At 42.4% G+C, this 22,416-nt stretch overlaps 1 protein-coding gene across 1 annotated transcript in view; it reads right to left on the bottom strand.

Annotated features, from left to right (window-relative positions):
* Window positions 1–20,282, bottom strand: part of mtnr1aa (melatonin receptor 1A a) — a 32,037-nt gene extending 11,755 nt beyond the window's left edge. Inside the window, exon 1 of the mRNA XM_076091500.1 lies at window positions 20,099–20,282. Within this exon, the coding sequence (XP_075947615.1) occupies window positions 20,099–20,282 (184 nt within the window). The remainder of the gene's footprint in view (window positions 1–20,098) is intronic.
* Between the last annotated feature and the right edge of the window lie 2,134 nt (window positions 20,283–22,416).

Raw genomic sequence — 22,416 nt, 5'->3', positions numbered from 1 at the left:
CAGAATCAACAGTGGCAGCTAAGAAAATGCTGAAGAATGACTCATGTCATCCAAGCATGTGCTCCTGTGTGTGTCCATTGGATGGGAGATTCCTTCTAGATACTCTCAAGTTGCACTCAAAGCATTTTCTGTCACCAGTAGTTGTGGGGCTGTACTGAACTGTTTGAAGCTGCATTCATAACATTGATATTCAAATTCTAAATCAAAATTAAAATGCTGTTTTATTTGATTTTTTAAGTTTAGAATATTTCATCATAAAAATAATTCAAATCAACTTTCTTTAATCGGTAATTTCTTCCATGAGTTTTGTTTGATTGCTTCGAGACCCCCCCATTAATACATTGTGAAAACATTGTTTTTAAACAGAAACAAATATGGATTGTAGTAAGATTTCTCGTAACATGTTATGAAATCCCACTGGAGGTTTTCCAGGCACGTCCAACTGGGAAGAGACCCCGGGGAAGACCCAGAACACGCTGGAGAGATTACATCTCCCAGCTGGCCTGGGAACGCCTCGGGATCCCCCAGAATGAGCTGGAACATGTTGCCGGTGAGAGGGAGGTCTGGGTCGGCCTGCTTGGCCTGCTGCCACCACGACCCGACCCCGGATAAGCGGTGGAAAATGGATGGATGGATGGATGTTATGAAATCTGTAAATGATTATGTCTATCTTTTATTAAATTTATATTGACTTTTGGACTTTACAACACTCTGGAGTTTTTGGAAATGTTGGATCACACGAGTTGGAGACAATCCCACGCAGCTTGCTTGGTATACTTTGGACTTGGAGCGAAAGAAAAATGTATTTTCACTGCGGTCAAAAATGTGTGCTCTCCCGCTTATCGCACGTAAAGGGAAGCCCGCATCTGTATTAACAGGTCTAGCAGCGATCTCACATCAGCGTAAATTACTTTTATATAATAATAACAAAACAAAAAATTTTGTCTACTTATCTTTAGGGTGATCACGGCATAAAATGTGACGACAGACATACAAAACTTTATTCGCTGACCTGAATAAAATCTTTGAATGTAAAAAAAAAAGACTAATAGCTACATTTTACAGATTTCAACTAAGAATTTTGTCTTTGCTTTGATTGAGGAAAGATTAATGATCTCCTCTTGTAATTGGCAGTGTTATTATGCCCTGTGGGTGCTAGCACTGGGAAGTAACTTGAGTGAAATTTGAACAACATCTCAGATCCGGTGAGGTTTAGGCTACCGCCTAACTGGCCAACCTTGTTGTCATTCCTTAAAAAAAACTAAGCAGTCTCAATCTCAAATAGCTGGGCCCCTTTCTTATAGCCACCGCTGTAATTTTGAGGATCATGTGTTGTGAAAATACCTGTCCGCCATGCTTACTTTCTCTGGTCAGGGAGCAGAGATGACAAAACACCACGGGTGGTGTCACCCTGGATGTCAGCCAGACCCCCACAGCTGGTGGCCTGACACAGGCTGACAGGTCCAGTCACGTCTTCCAGATAAAGCCCTCTAGACAAGTTGTCCAATGTCATGTTGTCAATCTGATTACACAGTCTTCATGTGTCATGTAGTGGCAAAACAAGATCTCAAAACTTAACCTGTTTATCAGACTAGGCATAAAAATGAACTATATTTACAACTCTCATATCTAATTGTTTTGTCATATATGTACAAATGTTTATCTTCCCATCACACTGATCTTGATTAACATAAGGGCAATGCATGGGGGGGTACTGTACTTTAAATCCCCTCAGGAGCTGTGGGTCGGGTGAGCCATGTGGCCACAGCTCTTGTAGCTGCTGGTGCTGCTGAGATTTACAGTACTGCAGCTGCTCCCCAGTGAGCCACCCTCTGTGGTTCAGCTACAGCATCTGTTATCAAGTATAGAGAAAAACTAGGAAAACATTCGTATGCAATGTGGCATATTGTGTCTTCTTTTTACCATCCAACATGACAGGCAAAGGACGTAAAGTAGGACAATGCCAGCAGAAACCCCATCTCAAGGTAAGTGCTGTTTGAATAAAGGTAATTCTGCTGAGTCCAAGCCCCATCAAACTGTCAATGTGACATGTGCAGGTCATTTCGCTGATGCTAGTCTCCTTTCATGCCAAGGACAAGTGCATGACGTGTGTCACGTTTCCCCCCATTTACAAGAGACATGCTGTTGCAGATTCATCTCTAATAGTCAGTATTCAGAGACTGTGATGTATTGCTTTTGCTATTAAATCTGTTATTCTCCTGCTTAAGTGCATCTGTTTAAAATCTAAACGTTTCAAATATAAGGCATTTTGTTGTTCTCTCTTGTTGCAAAACTGACCGTTACACATACTAACCCACCAGCAGGCGCACAACCAACAAAGTAAAGGCTAGCCGTTCTGTATGAATTTGTTTGTTTCCTCTGTGAAAATCCCATCAAACATACAAAGAACAGAATGGAAGCAGAGCCCGAAAGAACAAAATAATAACCGATTATCTGCTGAATAGAGCTTTTTTTTTAGGCTGTTATTACTCGACCTGCCCTACTTACTTTTTAACCCCCCTCTATCCTGCCTCACAATTCCACAGGTGATTCAAGTCTGAGTAGCGCTGTCTGAAAGGCTGAGCAGTGCCGAGCGTGGTAGGGGGCTGATGGGTTGAGCCAGATAGGTGGAGACAGACTTAAAGTTCAACCAGGACACAAGGGATAGGTTCGAGTACAGTGTTATGGTGTTGTGGTGACCACTGCTTCGTTCTCTCTCTGTATCTCTCCACACACAACTGCAAAAACATTGACTGTGACAATTTAATCTCCAGTTCATACAGCAACACACCTCGAATTTGCAGCGTTGATTATTTTCCTGCTTGCCACGGTAATTGTTTTTCTAATGCTTCAACAGATTTGATCTTCAACTCAATCGGGAACAGAAACAATATGCAAACCTCGTCAATGTCTCTATTTCGAGATATTGCTTCATATCCCAAAGGCAAAGTGGATATTGGTGAGAAAGACAGCAAAAGTCAGTTCAGTTATGCAAGAGATATACCCATCCAGCTCTGAAGACAGAGGGTGTACTGTATGCATGAACAAAGGTACTGTCTGCAGATGGAGGGTGTTGAAACATCCAGTTATGCTCATAGAAACTCCAGCAGGTGGACGACAACAAAGAGCCTCAAGGCTTTAGAACCGGGCCATTCAAGTACACATTTTGAAACAACCTGGTCCCACAGAACTACGTGAAATGACCACGATCAGTAAACAGCGCTTTATGTTGCGGTATGTATTAAGAACTACGACCACATTTCTCGTCAGTATTAGGAACGCCTACTTTTAAACATTATGAAAGACTAAGCAGGTTTTTTTGGATACACGCAAATATCTCAATCTGTACAAGTGTTACCGTTTTGTCATACATTATTTTGCTAATACTTGTCAAACACTGAACACCGGTCTCCGCTTTCTACTCAGCTGGACACAACCTCTCAGCTAAGTGAGCACACACATCATGCTCGCACTGTTTTGAAGGCGATGCTCGTGGTCGTATACACACATAGCGAATAGTGACTCGTCAATCAAAACTATTTCATTAGAATAAAAAATTTATATAATAAAGTAGCTGGCTGGACTTAAATGAGTACTTAGCTGTTTGGTCAGCATCCAGTGCTTATGGAAAACTCTGCTACTCATACATTGTTTATGATTACGCTGGGTGTGGCAGCTCGAGATTTAAATGGTAAAGGGACATCTGGGCATACCCACGGCTTCGCGGCTGACACGCACGCGATGCTCTAGAAGAAATCCATTACAATTCCAGTCCTCAGAAAGTCTTGACCTTAGGAAACTAATGAGTACAGGCCATAGGCTCCTTTGAGAGGATCGTGACAGAGGAGCTACGCAGGGAGGTGCAACCGTTCCTTGATGAGTACCAATTTGATTACATGAAAAAATCAATGATGACACAAATTATGCCATCTCCAGAATAGTGCACCATGTCTTGAAGCACTTATAAAGATCTGCTGCATATGCCAGTCTGCTTTTGTATTGACTTTAGCTCTGTTTTTAACACTATTATACGCATATATTTGGCTTAAAAACCGAGTTCAGTTGAAGGTGAATCTTTTTTTGATTAAGTAGTATTATTCTTTTTGGGTCAAACGGGCCACAACAAGTGAAATTAAATTCCGCACTCTCTGACATAGACCATTTATAATTAATGACGAGGTACGAAAGTGTGCACTAGCAGTTTGGCAACGGAAGTACAGCATAGTGCTAAAGCTTGTCAAGCTATACAAGGGGGCATTAAACAGCAAAGATCATGAATGCAACCTAAACAAATTGACTTTCAAGATCTGCATGCTATTAGTGAGTGGGTAGAATGCATTAGCAAGTGGCCCAATATTTAGTGGCCAAATGTATACATGCATTTAGCTTGCAGCCATAGATGCTGCCGGTGTTTCGGTTTAACTATTGACCGTGTTACCTGGTGACGCAGCCAAATGCGTCAGTGGTTGCTTGTAGTGAAGGCAGCTGAAAAAAACACAAACAGAACATGAAGCTCTCAAGCAACTCCAACATGAGCATCAACATCCAAGTAGACAGGTCTGTTGCCTGGTGTGATAAGCATCATTTGCTCAATAATGTGCGCGAAATTGAAGAAATTCTGTTCGATAGGTCACTTCCTCCAAACTGAACAACTACTGCTCAGTGAAGTGGAGAAAGTCGTCCTTTAATCACAAGGTTAGCGATTCGATTCCCAGCTCTGCATGTCTCAAATGTCCTTGAGCAAGATCTTAAAAACCCAAAGTTGCTGTGTATATCTTTTCAATAACACATGCATAAAAGAAATATGTGATTTATCTGACATTTTGGGAATTAGGTCGCGATGGTCTGTCATTTGAGACGTATGCCTTGAATTTCTGTAGCCCTTAACAGGGTGAATGGCTCGTGATTAGGCTGATGTTTGCACATGTTTATATTCAGTGTGTTTTAATGTGATGTTTGGACTTGATACAGCAATTTTCCATTCTCCAAGACAATTTTCTCCCATGGGAGACCATAAAGTAACCTTAACCTTGGCATACGACCTCAGTCAACCACATTTCATCGAGTCACACACGTGCACACACACACACACACAAAACTATAGAAACCAATTACAGGGTGGCTTAGATTCCCATTTGCAACTGCCAAGCAGCTGATGCTGTCAGAAGATTGGATTGATCCCATTTATGTCATTTAGGTCCCTGGAAACCAAGTAATTAATAAGGAGGTACTGCCACTCATTATAAAATGAGCACAATCATCATGCTTCAAGGTTATTGAGGTTCTTGTACAATGAAAACCCAAACGAAGCGACAGTAAAATCCTGAATGTTTGTTAAAGATTGAAATTAATGTATGCCTTAATTATGCATACATTAAACACAACCTGAACTATAGATTTTAAATGGTTTTAGATAAATACAAACCACCAGCTGTGAAATGACAATGAGGATTGTCATTTTCTTTTAAAGTGCTTCTTGAATTTTGGGAAAAAACTGGTCACAATCCAATTAACTACTGGTTAAGAGACGGGACGGCTTACCACCGCCTCCACACCCTTATTGTTCACTGTGGTGTCCGAAACCTCGCTTTACTTCCTGAACTTACAGTGAACTTGGCCACATAATCAAAAACACTAGGTCATATAGGGCTGGAAAGGGTGAATGAAGTTTATACCACCATATATTTTGCCATTATTATCGCCATGAAATGTGATTTAAATACAGTCTGAGAGTTTACGTTAGTTAATACTTATGCCTGGAAGTTATTTGCAGTGGTTGTTGAGATCGTCTCATACACAGTGGAAGTTCAGAGCTTATCACACCGCACAGCTGATTGTGTGTGTGTGTGTGTGTGTGTGTGTGTGTGTGCTCCACTTTCTCACGACAGATGCTGTACATTTTTAGAATCTTGTTTTGGGTGAAATACTTGCAGCTTGATATTAAAAACCATGAATCCAGTCTTTTCACCAGTACCTCAAAGCCATCTGTCGCCACAGCTTGGATGGATTCCATATTTCAACATACGGTACGGTAGATGAAGTGTGATGATGTTTTTTGTACTTTAAAGCTGCTGCACGATTCAATATATTTAAAAAAGTGTCGCTTGTAGTGACAGACCCACAGAGAATTATCCACCAAACTTGCAGTTTCCCTCTGTGGAGCATTTTAGCATCTTTCAGACAATTGTTTTGGTTCCTCTCTAACTGTTCTCATCAATCTTGTTTCCAGCAGCAGCCACCTGTTTACTTACTCAGCACCAAATAGTAGACAAATTTAGTGACTAGCTGGTTAACATAGAAGAATATTTAGCAGCTATAGAGCTCGATATTTGGTGTTGGTGGAGACCAAAACAGAGCTTAAAGGACAGTGAATATTAGATTTATATCCACCAGGTGGACACAAACACGACTCAAATTCATTTTAATGTCGCTTGCTGGATGTTGAAACCTGCAACAGAGAGGTAATGTCACAGACACACACAGACTACGTGTCGTCGGTGTAGAAGTTCTTCAGCGTGAGTGAAGAATTTGGAGTTCTGATTTGCAAATTCAGGGAATTATAATCATATAACAAATAATTAAAACTAAAGATGTTTTTTAATGGAGGCAAGTGTTTAAATATAAATACATTCTTGTATCTGTAGATGAGGAGGAGGTGACTGCAACAGTTGCCCTGCATAGTCTGCAGAAACCTTTTTACAGATGAAGCATCCCAGTTTTTAACAATCTCTCCATCTTTTGGTCCCGTTAATATATATAACTGTGCATTTCTTCACTGAGATTTTCTCAGCATGTAATTTAGCATAAAAGGGACGCTGACAAGTTTCTGATGACTTTGCAGTGACACAGCCTTTCATTAACGGCTGTACTGGTGAGCATGAGGGGAGCTGCACTGACATTCGCAGTGCATTTTAAGTGGCAATTAATATCCATGGTACATATCCGTTGTGTGGGTTGTCAGAATAATAGGCAAGAGAAAGGACTGTATGAAGTTTAAGGTGATGAATATGTAATGTAATGAGTTGCGCAACCGTCCTAAAGCAAACAATCCTTTGTGTATTTCGATATATTGTTGCTGTTCCCATGGGAAAATTGAGGTCATACCAGAGCTTGAGCATCTGTTGAGCTTTATTATATATGATTGGTTTGTGCAGCAGTTATTTCCATCATCCTATCAGACCCCAATTGACCTGAAAGAGCTCAATGTAATCTTCTAATACCATAGTTAGAATTTTTTTTAATGTAATCTTTTGAATTCTTTTTCAGACTTACATACCATCAATTTGCAGGCTTTGGACGGATGAGCCATATTTCATTGCTGTGGTTAACGTCTTATCTTACCATTTCTTTCGCTGAGTGTCACTCTGAGCATAAAAACCTACTATCTTTTATTTTTTTATTTTTGCATCACTGCCATTTTCGATATTCATGTGTATCTCAACCCCCGCATCACATCCTGTGCAGCGATTCCCATCATAATTATGATGACAAGATCAAACGTTCACTTAAACACATGAGCGCGCGTGTGTAAACACACAATCATATGCGTACAGAAACTGTATCTGCGTGTGGAAAGGAGCTTCATGGGCAGACAGTAAATACACAGAATAATAAGGGTCGCGTTTAAACACACAGAGCAGCTGGGAGACAGACGTCAATCACCCATCCACGCTGGTCACACAACCCTCTCTCTTCCAGTCCGTGACTATACTCGCAAATAGACCCCATAGTCTGAAACAATGACGTCAACAAGCTGGTGGTAAAAAAGGAAGACCCTAACTAAACCAGTAACATCAGGAGAGATCAATTATATTTCAATTACAATCTTCATGGAACAAATGGGCCCTGATGTACCCGGAGGTTTTCCACTCTGTTTGTTGTTAGGGAGCTAAAGCTGAAGGATTTGGGGAAATAAATAAGTGAAACAAATGATGTAACATGGGTGTGTAAGGGCTGAAACTAAACCATATTTTTATTATAAAGTAATATATTTTTCAATAAAGCAAGAAAATAGTAAAAGTAACACGTCATCAAAACACTTTGTTATAAGTTATTTAAATTTGGAAAAGCTGGAATTACAGAATATTTTTGCCTTTTTGCTTGATTGCCTTTTCAATGTTAAAGCTGCCAAAATCAATATTTGTATATTAACAATGGCTCAGCTGACTGTGTTATGTGAAAGGGTTCGCTCATAGCGACAAACTTACTATGTGGATGGGCCAGACGTTTCAGCAGCCTATTTCTATGTTTTTTTAAGCTTTTGGTTTAGCCACATAAAAAAATATAAAAACAGCAAATTAATTTAGTAAAAAACACCAATCTTTACTGTTTAACTTTTGAAATAAATACATGGTCACTCTGACATATCACAAAGTGCAGAAACCGAATAAAAAAAATACTCCCCCCCCCCCCCAACACACACACACACACACACACACACACGCACACGCCCTTGGCAGTGTTCATTCTTTAGCCCATAATCCTACCCTTCGCCCTGAACACATGTCTAACCTCAACCCTTCACCCAAAGCTGACTTGAATCCACTTCTTATTCTGATTACATTCGTCTAACCTCAGCTGTGAACCTCATTTTGCAAAAATGTCCTCAGTCTGAATATCATATTGGTCCTCACAGGGGCAAACACACACACACACACACACACACACACACACACACACACCTGTCCTACAATTACAGCGCAGGCAGTAATTTGGACTCTTGACAGGATGATTTAGCTCCTGTGGGATTAATGGACACAGATGATGAATGAACGATCAATTACTCATTTTGGATCTGCACGGAGTAATTGACATGCATCTGCTGTAGCCCGTTCTGACACCTAATTGAATTACAAAAGAAGGGGAGGACAGATTCTTGTGTTCCGCCTTCACCGCAATTTGACGCACGGCGCTCCAAACATTTTTTGCCCCCTCAGCAGGGGAAATGTTCACATCGTCTGGCAACATCATTGCCATCTCGCTGAGAGGCCGCCTGAAGGCCAACTAAGCATCTCTCCACAACAGTTCATGTAACGTTCCCATCCTACGGCAACACTGTGGGTCAAAATCCTTCTGATGCAACCATCTGATTCAACATAAATCATCAAATCTAAATCCAGTGGATTTTTTTGACCCAAAAATGCGAGATACATTTATGTTATGTTGTAGGATGATCTCATGGTATGATTGCCATGGCTACATTACATCCCAATCCGGAATTCCTCGTCACGGATGATGTGCATTCTGGTTCCTTTTTTGTTTTACTAGAGAACTAGAGAAGTTTGGCCTGGGGAGGGTGTTCACAGTCCCTCTTTATATCGTCACTATTCATAATTGTATTGCAACAGCTTCTGAGCAATTTTCCTCTCGATAAGGCAAGCTTTATCATCTGACTCCGCTTGATACACTTGAACCACTGTCATTTGTCGTCTACTCCCTACGGTGGTTTTATTTTGCACCCGTGCGCTCCAACGTCACATTTCACCATTTTCAACAGTGCTGATCCATTGTTTATGGAATGCATGAAAAGCCTTTTTTCTGTCGTCAGTCTGGAAAACATGTACCTGAAGGGTTCGTATATTCTGCCATGGCTATAGTCTCCCGACATTAAAGCTACATAAAGGGGGATTTCTGATGCAAACAATGAATCAAACTATGAATCAAGCTATTACAGCCAAACTCCATGTTAATCACAGCTTTGCAGTATTTCCGCCCCAGCGGAAGTAAACAACTGGCTGGTAAATAAACTGACTTTGTAAATATGACACCAATTGCATGAATTTATAATGGAGGAGCTGATAGCATCAGAGCTAATATATTCTCAGGAAACCAGACAATTTGTGACCAGCTCTGAATGGAAATGAATTCTGGAATCCCATCCTTAATGAGCTCATCCTTAGCTCGCTCTCATTGTGCACCACTATCAACACATCCTCTCATTAGAGCTCAGATGTAGAGGACGATCCCGTGACTCATCTCAGTGAAATAACCATTCAGTCCACTAAATGTCCGTACACGTCCATATCAAGAGAGGAATGTGCTGTCATATTCTTACCTGTGATATGCTGAAACATGACTTTTTATTTATGTGACCACTTAACGTCCCCACCGCTCGCCTTCGCCACTTTTACTTAAGTCAGTGAACAGCAACGCCAACAAAGCAGAAAAGTCGACTCTGGCGCCGAGTCCCACGGAGTGCTTCTAGTTGAAATTTGATTTTTTTTAAGATATTCGGTCGACTGTGGCAGCCGAGTCAGCAAAGATCGTGTTAATAAACGTCCCCAGGTAGCAACGATATCATCCACATTTACTCACATATAGAGTTTTATCACGGCGCAATATCTCCCACAAAAGATATCAGATTATTTCTTTCATAATACTACATATCTCATGAGTCATTTCCCATATTATCAGAGAGACTGAGGCTTAGACTAGGTCACTGAGCACTGAGCAGCAAAAACATCTAATTTCCTACTCCTTAATGTCCTATTGCTTTTGGACGGCACCCAAAGAAACGCTGGAATGAACCCAAGCGATGTCTGAAAGTGTGACAAAAGACACTAGACAATAATCACGAAGAGCATGTTTATGGGTCATTAAAGGAAAGCATACTGTGACGAGGAAATCTCACACACTAAGCTGTTGCTCATTGGAGGGACGCGTCGGACTCCACTAATTACTTCAAAAATGTGACGGACCATGAAGAATGTGTCATAATCTGCCTCTTGAGAATTAGTCTGTACTGCTAAGTGTGACTTTGTATCAGCCGATAAAGTCTATTTAAACCCCCCGCGCAGGACCCTGAATAGGATAAGTGGCTACAGATATTGGATGGATAGATGGATTCTCTCTCATATCTCTGCAGGTAAAACAAAGTGCAGGCGTCACTGACACTCGTGCAGCCACAATAAGAGCCCTTAACGACGCAAGCCTTTACAATAGTCCTATTTACTATTTATATACACAATATTACCTCTTTATTGTACAATGTCCTCTGTCACAGTTCAGATTCTTTGCATGCCACCACTCTAAATCTACAGCTATCGTTTAATCTCCTTCACAAACACCTCCTTCATTTGAAACTGGTCCTAAACTGTGCAGAGATAATAATGGGTGTTGTTTTTGAATGACTGTGGTGGTTCTGAAAGTGCTTTCTTTCCATTATTTACGAGAAAAATAAATTGTTGAAGCAGTCTCTTTTCTGTATTGTTCCACTCTCAAATCGCTCAGCCTGAAGATTCCTCACTGGAGATAGTTGTGGGACACACCATTGCCAACTATACAAAAATAAATCTGGCTTGCCGGCTCTTTCAGTGAGGAGGGATCAACTTTTGCTTTTATTTATCTCTCCCCCATCTCTCAGCCCTACTGTCTTGGAATGTAGAAGCCATTGTAACCGCTCACGGTGAGGAAGCTCGGCTTCTTGTTACTGTGTCCCGTATACTTGGAATATGCTTCAACAAAACTTTAAGGTTGACCTCATTTACTCCGCTGAGATAATTCCAAAGTTGAATTACTAATCTTAGTGATTGTATTGTCCCTGCTTTTCATTTTAAAATGATATTGCCACGTATTCTTCTTTTATTGCCATTTAATTTGAATTGTGTCTGTATTTATTGTTTGTACCTCGGCACCTTTGAGAATGAGGGTTCTCCTTCAAAGGGATTTCCGAGGTTTTATGTAGCAGTTATACAAAATGGACATGGAGTTAAGTGATCTTAAATGATGCCAAACAGAGACAAAGAAAGACTAAATTGGACTCATGGCTGCATAATAGAGATCAAATAGCGGGAAATATTCATTGGTGATTAGACTGAATTACATGGATGAGCAGCTGTTTTCTCAAACAAGCAGTCAATGATAGGATGGGCGGTTAGCGCACAATTGCCTGTATCCACATCGAGATAAAACAGAGCCACATGTCCACCTGATGAATGTCATCCAATACTCACTTTTAGCTGCTGAGGGAAACATCTATCTCCTCAGCAGCTGAACGCTCCGCTGTGTGTTCACCAGGTATAGCTGCTAACTTTGCCTGCCTGTGCTCAGGTACGTGTGCAGGTGGCTTATCAGGGAAACAGCTGCCTGCTTCTGGAAAAAAACGCTGACGAGGGCGTTAAGAGTGGAACAAAAGAGTGAAGTCGCTGTGAAGCTACACACAGCTAAAGAGACCTGCAGAGAATTCTCTGTCGCTGTGTCAGTATCAGGTGTATTAGTATAATATAAAAAATATGTATTAGAGCTAATCTAACTTAAAAGATCCTCATAAAAATAACTAAATATCAGCAACCAGTCTCACTATTCAGTTTACTTCATATTGAAAGGCAAATAAAAACTGGAAATAGAATGAAGGGGACAGAAATCCAATAATTTTCCAGGGTGAACAGTGTGGCTTTATCTTTTCAGAAAACAAAGCAGAGTGCATCTTATTTCATTAGGATTGTACTGAAGATCGGTAAGCTTCTGCCTCGAGTCACATCCTCTACGTGACTTTTTTTCGTGGACCCATGAAAGAGTCCCTTTCTCTCGAAGCACGAGCGGTGATACCTCGCTTCGGTCCGCTCCACAGAGAATCTAACAGAGAACATTTCTCGCTACTAGTTGTTGCATAACACAGACGTTCACAGAAGGTTTTTCGGCGGAAATTCAGGATGAATCTTGTCTTGTGCAGAGACTGAAGGAACAAATGTGTGTCTCCGCGAGTGTCTTCGGAAATACAGATTTTAATGGTCGGACTCAAGTTGTTTTTCTGTGTCCCTGAACAACAGAACTGTCTCTTACCATTTATACATCCTGTTTTCATTTTCTGACAGAGCTTTTACATGTTCCCCCGAATTCTGACACCTCATACTCCAAAATTAGGAGATCGTATCAAACAAAAAGTCTTTTGCTATTTTCGACTTGGATCTGCTGGAACCTATAGTTACTCATTTTACAGTGACAACATGCAGCTTTCCTACCCTCAGGACTATTGTTAGACTGCTATGCCCTCGCTTCTTTGCTTTGTAGTCACTAAAATTGTTATTTCCATTTGACGGCGCAGTCCTCTGGAGTGTTTGTGCAGAACAGCGCTGTGTCTCAGTGATAAACCACATCGCTGAAGCCAGAGACGGCGGCCTGATAAGGCTGAATGGAGCAGTGTTCACGGGATGACATCAAATGGCATTCATGTGTCTGCCGTAATAATCCTCATTACGTGCCATTCAACTGAACAGGACCGTTCGCTCATAGACAGTGACGAGGCGTTCTGATTGAGCTCTTTTCGTGTGTTTGTCCACTGTCTGTTTTTAGGCCCATTAAATGTAATTTTTCTTAAAAGGGATGTGGAAAATGAGGTTTCTCTGTTTTCCCTCTGTTCAAATTTTCTATCTGAGGCGGATCGACTGACCCGGCATATTTTTCTCTTCTTTTTTTCCCCCATCGGTGCCTTGTTTTAACGGTCATGCAATCTGACGCATTCACAGCTGGAAGCTGCTGAGTCCGACTACAGTTTTCCACTGTTGGCCACTGAGTAGCAATGGTGGACTAAGTGCTTCGTTCAAGGGCACCTTGCGAACAGAGGAGAGTGTTTCTCCCTCCCCTCCCCCACCCACCACAGTTCCGTTTCCCCCAACTGGAATCAAAAACTGGCACCCTTTCCCATCACCAGCCAGCACCTCTAACCTCTGAGCTCCCGCCGCCTCGTGTGTGTGTGTCTAATCAAATAGTTGCCGCTCTACAGTAAGCACCCGACAGTACGATGCACAGTTCCCCTCGGATGAGCTTTAGGTTCTACTTGATCTGACTGCCCTAAGCTTCCCGTGTGCGTCATCCCGAGCTCCTATCGAGCAGGAAGAAGTTGTCACTGTACAATATTGTAAATGATTAGAAATAGCACAGGGAAAGGCATGGAAAGAGGAAGAGGGAGGGTCGCAGGAATGGTGGGGATAGAATCTTAAACGGCTCCAAATGTGCTCTCTTTTATGTATAAGTATTTATAGACTCATTATGTCTTCCTCTCTCAGTGAAAGTGTGCTGTCCTCCACGAGGGTGAGAGACAGACAGAGACAGACAGAGAAAGTAAGTTAACATGCACAGCGGAGAAGACCCGATGCCAGACCTGCTCTTGTTAAATTCGACCATGTCAGGCTGGTCGTTGTTTAACTCTTATCCAAATAACAAGCTGAATTCATTTTTGCCCACTTGGCCATCATATAATCTGGAATCCACAGTGTTTGTGAGATAACCGTCTTCTTGCCTGACCGGCTTGATGGAAAGGGCTATTGGCAGAATTCCTCCACAGGTATGCGGTCTGACAACATAGCATCCTTAGAGAGCGATGCAAGCAGACAGGGTGTCATGGAATATGAAGCCTGGAAGGGTAAAAATTTAAGTGAAAAGAGAAGAAGAAAAACAGAGAGTGTGCATGTTAGGGTGAGTAAGCTCGGGAGGAGGAGGACAAAGAAGGTGGGAGATCGAGATGAGGCGCAAAAACCTGGCGAGCGGAATGCAAAGTGCTGCGCAGAATGTAAACCAGGAAAAGAAAGAAACAGAAAGGTGTTTTCTCAGAGGAGAAATGTGACGGAAACAAAGCGTACATTCTTATCATCCATACTGTGTATACAGCATGGATTACTGCAGGCGGGCTTTGTGTGTGCAGATAATTCGGCCAATTTTAGAAAGTCATGAAATCGTCTAGAAGCTGAGGCCCCTTGGCAAGAGTAAGTCTCAAACCCAGTCTCCCAATGACGGAAGCAACACACTAACATGACTAAAATGGCAATCAGTCTTTCTTAGAATATAGAATGTGAATGCAAGCCTTCCGCTTCTGTCACCGCAAATTTGCTTCGCGTGACAGGCTCTCACCAATCTGCTGCCTTTATCTTCACTATCACATACCCTCTGCAACACAAACACCATTAACATCTGGCCGCACGGTCCCAACAGCGTGGCCACACGCCCATGCATATATATATATCCGCTAGCTAATTAGATCTGTGTGTGATCTGATGTTTGAGTTTTTTAATCCTTGTGTAGCGCCAAAAAAGCCCTCTTGACAGGAGGAAAAAAATCTGTCCAAAGTAGATCTCCAAGTAAGTAAAACGTGTACGTTTTTTTTCTCCGTGTTTCAGGACACACATGGAACACTGAAAAGAAACAGCTGACTGCAAGTTATCAGGTGCAAAGCAGCCTCGGGGCGCGATAGCAGCTTCCACTTTATGTGTCCTGGCTGACAGGGGGCATTAACTCATAGCTGGGAGTTAAGTGCCTCATGAGTTAAAGAAATAAATCTTTTTTCCTCTCCCACTCAATGTTCATTCATTCAGCTTGGGAGAACTATAAATGAATTGCAAAGCCACGACCTGCCTGCTGTCGTGGGTCCCCAATTAGACTGTGTTTTTCACCCACTGTGCCCTTTCCTTTCGGTTCTGACACCGTTAAGCTGCTCCGCCACACGGTGCCGCTCCGATGATTATCACAGCAATCACCACAGGCACCGACAAAACCCAGTGAGCAGCTAGGACACCCCGCGGCTTCGCATTCCTGTACCTGTTGGTAGGAATGACGTCAGCCAAGTTTGGGCTTGCAAACAAACAAAGAATAAAGTTCTCTGTTGCATTACTGTTCTCGTTACCTTGTGTTTTTCTTCAAATTCGAATGGACTCCGGGATAAACACTCAAATTCTAACCCAATATTCCCATCGTGAGGAAAAGCACCAAATATGCGACTGCTCTGAGATTGTGTTTGTTTTATTGAGAGTATAATGTGATCGTGTCTTTGCAAAAAGAACATACAGTGGATACAGAGTGCCTCTCTAACCTGTGGCCTTTTCAGTTATTGAGGGCCGCTTAATGACTTTGAGGCCCACTTGAACTCTTGCTAAATACTGTTAGACTTTACATGCAAAAGGAGGGAAATGAAATGTCCCCTCCTTGTGTTTCACGACAAATAAAGACACTCTTTTTTAAAATCAGAAATTGTTTCTAATATGGTCCTCATCAAGTTACATCTACTCTCTCAACACTCTTGTCCTTCAGTCAACGTGGGTGAAACCGTATAGCGGTGTCAGCCAAAGGGGGGCACAGCAAGGTCCACAAAGAGGTAGCATGTCATCAGAGGTGGGAACACATGACACTGACACCGCTGGCAGAGGATGCGCTACGCTGCGGAGTTCCACGACGCCTGCAGACTCTTTTTTTTTAAAGGACACATGTAACAGAACTTTTCATCTGGCTTTACGATAAAAGTTGTTGTTTTTGCAGGGAACACATGGTTTCAGAAAGTACATTGAGTAAACAGATGGTCACTGAGCACAGCAAGTGCAATTAAGAAACTGTTATTTGGAGGACTAAACTGGGGGTGTTTGATGCCAAAGTGTTTTAGATCCAAGTGAAACATTAAGCAAAGTGACCGTAAACCAACTTTTTTGAAGTAAATAAAAAGAGCATTTATACGTGAGAGACATGAGTACTTTCTTTCCTTAATCTCTGTTCTGGCGTAACAAATTCAACCCAAGAAACTTCCCGTTTGATCACCTCGCTCATGCAATATATACACGCAGATGCCCTGATGAAGCCTGGTCTAAAGGATTATAGTTTCTCACAAAACAAGTCTTTCAAATGGTTTCCCTCATGATGAAAACAAGACAGGATGCTGCCAAATCAACATCTACTACTACGTGCAACGTCTACAAAAGGGGATATGTTTTCATTTCACAGTTATCTCTTTATTAAGCTCCACAGCGCTGAGCCAATTTAATTTTTTTTTCCTCGAATCTCCCGACACAGCCCGACGGATATGTAGGAACCTAATTGGAGGTGCATGCAAATAGCACTTAACTCTGCATTAATGCCTCAACATATTCATTACAATGAGAGAAATAATACTGTAACAGATATACCAGAGGTGTCATGAAGCAGCGCAAAAAAAAAGATCAACTTTGTCAGGCTCAAAGAAAAGGCTACACTGACCATCAGACGGCTCTATCGCATGAGAAGAAGCTAAGAGTGTCGTCCTGACAAAAAGTAATCCACACAATCTACAGGACGAAAAGGCATCGCAAATCACTGCGACAGCATTCACACGGGGCACGGCCTGTAGGCGATATGGTCAACATCTTCTGTCACTATATGGCTCATTTCATATCTCGATAATGAAATAAATAAATGCAAAGCAAGTTGTCTGGTCATTCAATAAATAGGCTATATGGTGAAGCTTCTTTTTGTTCACTCCTGTGGGAATGACGGACTTGACAAATGCAAAGTACAGATTACTTTCTCATTCGATTAAGAACTTTAGTGCAAAATGAACAGTTTCAAGGGAAACAAAGACAAAAAGAATGGAAGAAAAATGAATAAATATTTCCACTGACTGCATGTTTAGACGCATGCAAACAAATACAGAGTAATCAGATCAAGACAGTTTGATTGAACTACACTTAAGTTATTATGTGCTTGTTTTTGTCAATTTATTATTATTATGTGCTTGTTTTTGTCAATTTAGACGACTTAATTGTGTTTTCCGATATCGCTATATGGTCAGGAAACCATTCCATTGACAGACGATGGATTATCACACTGAATTATCCCCCAGCCCCTTTGGTCTTCTCTTCTGTTATCATCAAGGGAAAGCTACATAACACCGCGTTATCACGTTCTATTCCATGAGCTATACCGTCTCACTGTAGTCGAACAGCAAGCCAGAGCAGTCAGTTGAGGCCGTCCCTTTCCCGGCATGAATTAGAAAATGCCCTTATCTACAGCAGAACAGGTGCATCTAATGTGATTTTATTGGCACCGAGCTGGGCTCACAGCACTCGTTGTGTTTCCAGCCGCGCAGCTCAAACCGCTCGGCGTGTGTTGTTGGCTTCCCGTTCGCTCGCTCACCGCTGACGTCGGGGGGGGGGGGGGGGGGGGGGGGGGGTTTGGCCGCGCAGACAGAGCAGCGCTGCTGCCGCCTGCAGAACGTGAACACGACGCCTGCCAGGTTCACCACTCAGTATATTCCCTTATTAGTCCTGTACTTATTTCATCCCCTTGTTGTTCAACTGCTGTGCAATCTCTTCGCAGATTTCGTTCATGCCAGGGAAATCTATTCCCACTTGTATTTATGGGGAACAGATTCGATCTTATTCCGCAACAGGAAATTTAATTATTTCTGGAGAGAAAATGTGGTGGTTAAAACCCACAGATTCCCACAGATAAAGGGGCCAGTAAAACAAACAGTAGCAGCCAGCCCGCCATCAAAACATTCCAGCAGGGGTGGAATTATTATTTATTTTGTTCATGTCAATCAATATGTCTGCCAACTTGCATACAATGTGCCAATGGCTCGTCAAACAGAGAATTGTAAGAGCTTTAAGTTAGGCATGCACGTCTCTCAGAACTTTAAGTAGCGAATACGCTTCAAAGGCATGAACCTTAGGAACCGCGTCATCAGTCTGCGTATAGGACCTATTAGTATTCAAGGGCAGTTTTGCACAAATACAATTAAACTGAGTTTTATATTTTTTCCATCAGCGCCTCGTTATCCCGCAAACGTTGGGACTTTTTCTCAGGACGCTTCGCCGGAATTCAGCATGGCAAAAGAAAAAAAAGAACATTTTATCATCAAATGAGGCGAATAAATAAATGGTGATTCCAGCTTGTAATGCTCAACCATGTGCAACATTTAAGCGTCGAATAGATAATATAGCCTACATCAGCAGCGTTACTTCTGCTGCATTATTACCCCCCTTACATTAGTCATGATTAAAAGTAACAACTTTACTAAATGTTTCTCTCCTCTTGTGCCATAACTTAATAGCATGATTCATTTTCATTTTCAGAGACAAATTATATTTCAAGACAGTGTGTTGTGAGCAGCTCTATTACAAAAAAAATACTCAAATCCAGAGCAACTGCTGCAGAGCTGCTTGTGAGTCTTTATACAATGCTGATGTAGAGCAATGGGAGCTTGCAGGAAATCATATCCTTGTACAGATAACACGTAATGTATCCCTCACTGGGGCTCTGCGCGTGACGGAAATCTATTCTGACCGCAACATTTCTGCAGGTGAGTGAATTGGTAATGTCAAGGGGGGGGGGGGGGGGGGGGGGGGCATTTAGCAAATCGCCCGACCATAGCCTCCAGATGATGACAGCCTCGATACGTGGAGCTGCCAGGTGTAGCCTACATCTCCGCGCGACAGGATTCCTCTTGGTTTTTTTTCCCAGCATCGCTCCGTCCTCTCCGACTATTGCATTATGAGCGTTTTGCCACTTCCACCGAGCGAGACAAACGCGGCGCGCGCAATTTAATCCACAGCCTATCATTTTATTCATTAAATGCACGGTGAAGTGGCGTGAATAACAAATAAATAAATATATGTTTAAAAACAACACACGCGACACACGTGACACACATCGACCTGGTAATACACTTTTCATGATGGAATTAAATCCCCTGGCTGGAGTAACATCGACAGGAGAAGCCCGGGGCAGCATTAGTGTAAGCAGCGCGCGGGGCTTTCCCCGCGGCTTCTGTCACATCGGGTCAATAATTATTGCAGAGAGAGTGTTTCTCCTCGCTTCTGCTCTGAGTCCCGCTTACAGCCGCAGCTCGGTGGAGGTCAGTGACATCCAATCTGCTCCAGGAGTCGAGGTCGAGTTTGAACTGTCCATTGCGATATAAGCCCGAAGGCTGCTGTACAGTAACCGCACATTTCAGAGCAGAAGCTATGAGGATTTATTTTTTTTATATATCAAAGTGATACAACATGCGGGGAGGGGGGGGGGGGGGGGTAAAACAACAACTCCCCCACTACGTGGTTGTAGGCTACCTTGACAAGCTTATATCGCGAGCGCAGATGCATCTTTATGGGGGCTCGGATTTGTAAAGACCAGCTGATTGGACAACCGTTAAAAATGTCAACAACAACAAACAAACAGAAAGAAGAAAAAAAATCACCACTCACAAGTCTGTAAGCAACAGAATGTGTCACCTTGCGCAAGCATTTTATTATAAAGAAAACAGCATTTTAGTCTCAATCTATAGTCAATCAAAGTTTTTTGTTTTGTTTTTAAACGCTCCGTCGCCACAGATGTGCACCCCCCCCCCCCTTACCGGACTTTGTCTCACCTGCGTTCCTGAGCTTCTTGTTTCGGTACACGGAGAAGATGACCAAGAGATTGCCCAGGATGTCGACAACGATGGTGAAGATGAGAAAGCACCCCAAAGTTGTGGAGACCCACGGTGGGCGGTTCAGGACGGTGTCACTGGGGTCTGTCGAGGAGCTGTTCAGGTGAGACTCATTTATAACCATTTCGCTGAACTTTCCCAACTTGCCCAAATTCAAACGTGCCTCGACTCCCCGAGGTCGTCTTCTAACGCTGGGATTTCGGAGACAGCCGGTGGTGGGATACTAAAGCCTCCAGTGGCTTTCTTCTTCATCCTTTCCATGCACACTTCTCCTCTTTTTTCCTCCTTCTCCTTTTTCTTCCTCCCCCTTGCGTGGACTTCGCCCTGCTGCCGTGGATCAGCTCTGGTATTCTCGGTGTCACTCCTGCGCCCGTGTGCCATTCACTTTGTCGGTACGCATGTGTGACATGAAGCTGCCAACTTACCAACCTTCCCAGCATGTGATCGAGGGTCCGGAGAGGAGTGCTTTTATTTTGGAGGGAGAAATACTGCCGCCTGGTGGAATAGAGGCGCAACAGCAGCGCGATGGCTCGGGAAGCGTCCTACTTCTTCTTTTTTTTCTCCATTTCCCGGATGCGTGTGTGTTCATTCATGGCTTTGTGTTCGCTCGCTTTGCTCTATCTCTGCAGCCCATTCATTATAATCTGGAAGAATCATTCATGGTTTATCTGTGTCCGGAAAAAAGACCGCATAGTTTACTGACGGCGCCATTGAGACAAAAGGAAACGTACATAGTTTAACCTACATGTATGCATGCAGGTGATTGAAGGTGATTCGGTTTGAAGAATTTCCTGATTTAAATTTCCCAGATTGGGCGCAACTTCTGCTTTGTCGACTTCGGCATTATTGCCCAATGTTGTTTACATACAATTTAACATATCATTTTATTATATTCTGTATAACGGAGGCTATATTACTGGCTTCAGTGAAACCACACACTCTCCCACAAGGCACACTTATAAGTACATACATAATAAGAACGCAGTTTAGTTTGAGCATCCCTGAAAATGTATGATGGAGTTTCTATACTAGAATAGCCATCATGCTATTGTTAGTTAATGATGTTCATGAGAAATGAGTCACCTCCCTCCCCCCCCCCCCCCCCCACACACACACACAGACACCTCTGCAGCCCATTAATGAGATGTCTCAGAAATTATAATGGTTTCTTTTGCCATAATAAAATGTTAAAACTCTCATTAAAGGGTTGCTTTTATTGTGTTAATGTGGGGGTTTATATCCATCCATAGGTTTATACCGCAGTGCTTCTCAACCTTTCTGTCTTGTCAGTCCTTTAAATGAATCAATAATATTGAATGACGTCGACTGCAAAGAGTTATAGGTTGTAGCTGCTACTCAGTCAAAAGGGTCTGTAAATGAAGTATTGTTGACAGTGGCGGCTGGCCAATAGAGGGCCTGGCCCCACCTTGAGCGCCCTTCCTTGAGCCACACAAAATAATAATAATAATAATAATAATAATAAATTATACAAATAGTCAATATTTGTGTTTTTGAAATATGGAATGTACCCAGTAATATTTGTAAAATATGATATCTGCGCAAAATATATGCTTCTCCTGCACGTCCTCTCCGCCTGTCTGCATGTCTCAGCATGGAGAAATGGCCCACAGGAGGCGGGTCTATGAAGCAGTTTAGCCAATTGCTGATTAAAGATATAAATGAGTGACATACAATTTAGCCAATCAGCGTCCTCAAATAGATTATTGCGCGTCCTCGTCAGGAGAAGTCTCTACAGGCGAGCGCGAGCGCCAGCCAGCGCGAGCACTACTCCTCCAAGACCCGTTTGAGAGGAGAACTTTGGCGGACATTCTGCAGGAACAAAGAGCTGATCCCAGATCAGCCTGACCTCACAATCAGACAGCAGACTAGCGGGAAAGGGAAGCAGTACATGCGAAGCTTCTCTATAGCTGTACACCAGAAAGGTTTGGCTAGCTGGATGCAGTCATGCTAATGCCTTAAAACAACGGGGACAGATCCAGCATGGACAGTTAGGGGAGTGAGGGACATGAAGCACCTGTCTGAGGAAGTAAGGAGACATGAGAACACCAGGGCAAGCATGGAGAACTCTGTCAAGTTACATATTAGGCAAAGTGAACATCTTTTCTTCTACATCTTCTTCTGCTTAACTTGGTTATGGAGGCATCAACATTTAATTGAGATGGTAAATTAACAGTGAAAACTCATCATAGCCTAATTTAACATCAGTATTCATAATTACACTTCATGTTTACTTCTCC

This window comes from Anarhichas minor, unplaced genomic scaffold, assembly GCF_050575085.1.
Source record: "Anarhichas minor isolate MPS153535 unplaced genomic scaffold, ASM5057508v1 ptg000014l, whole genome shotgun sequence".
NCBI lineage: Eukaryota > Metazoa > Chordata > Actinopteri > Perciformes > Anarhichadidae > Anarhichas > Anarhichas minor.
Note: the sequence above shows the minus strand (reverse complement) of the source record. Positions and strands in the feature narration are given on the sequence as shown.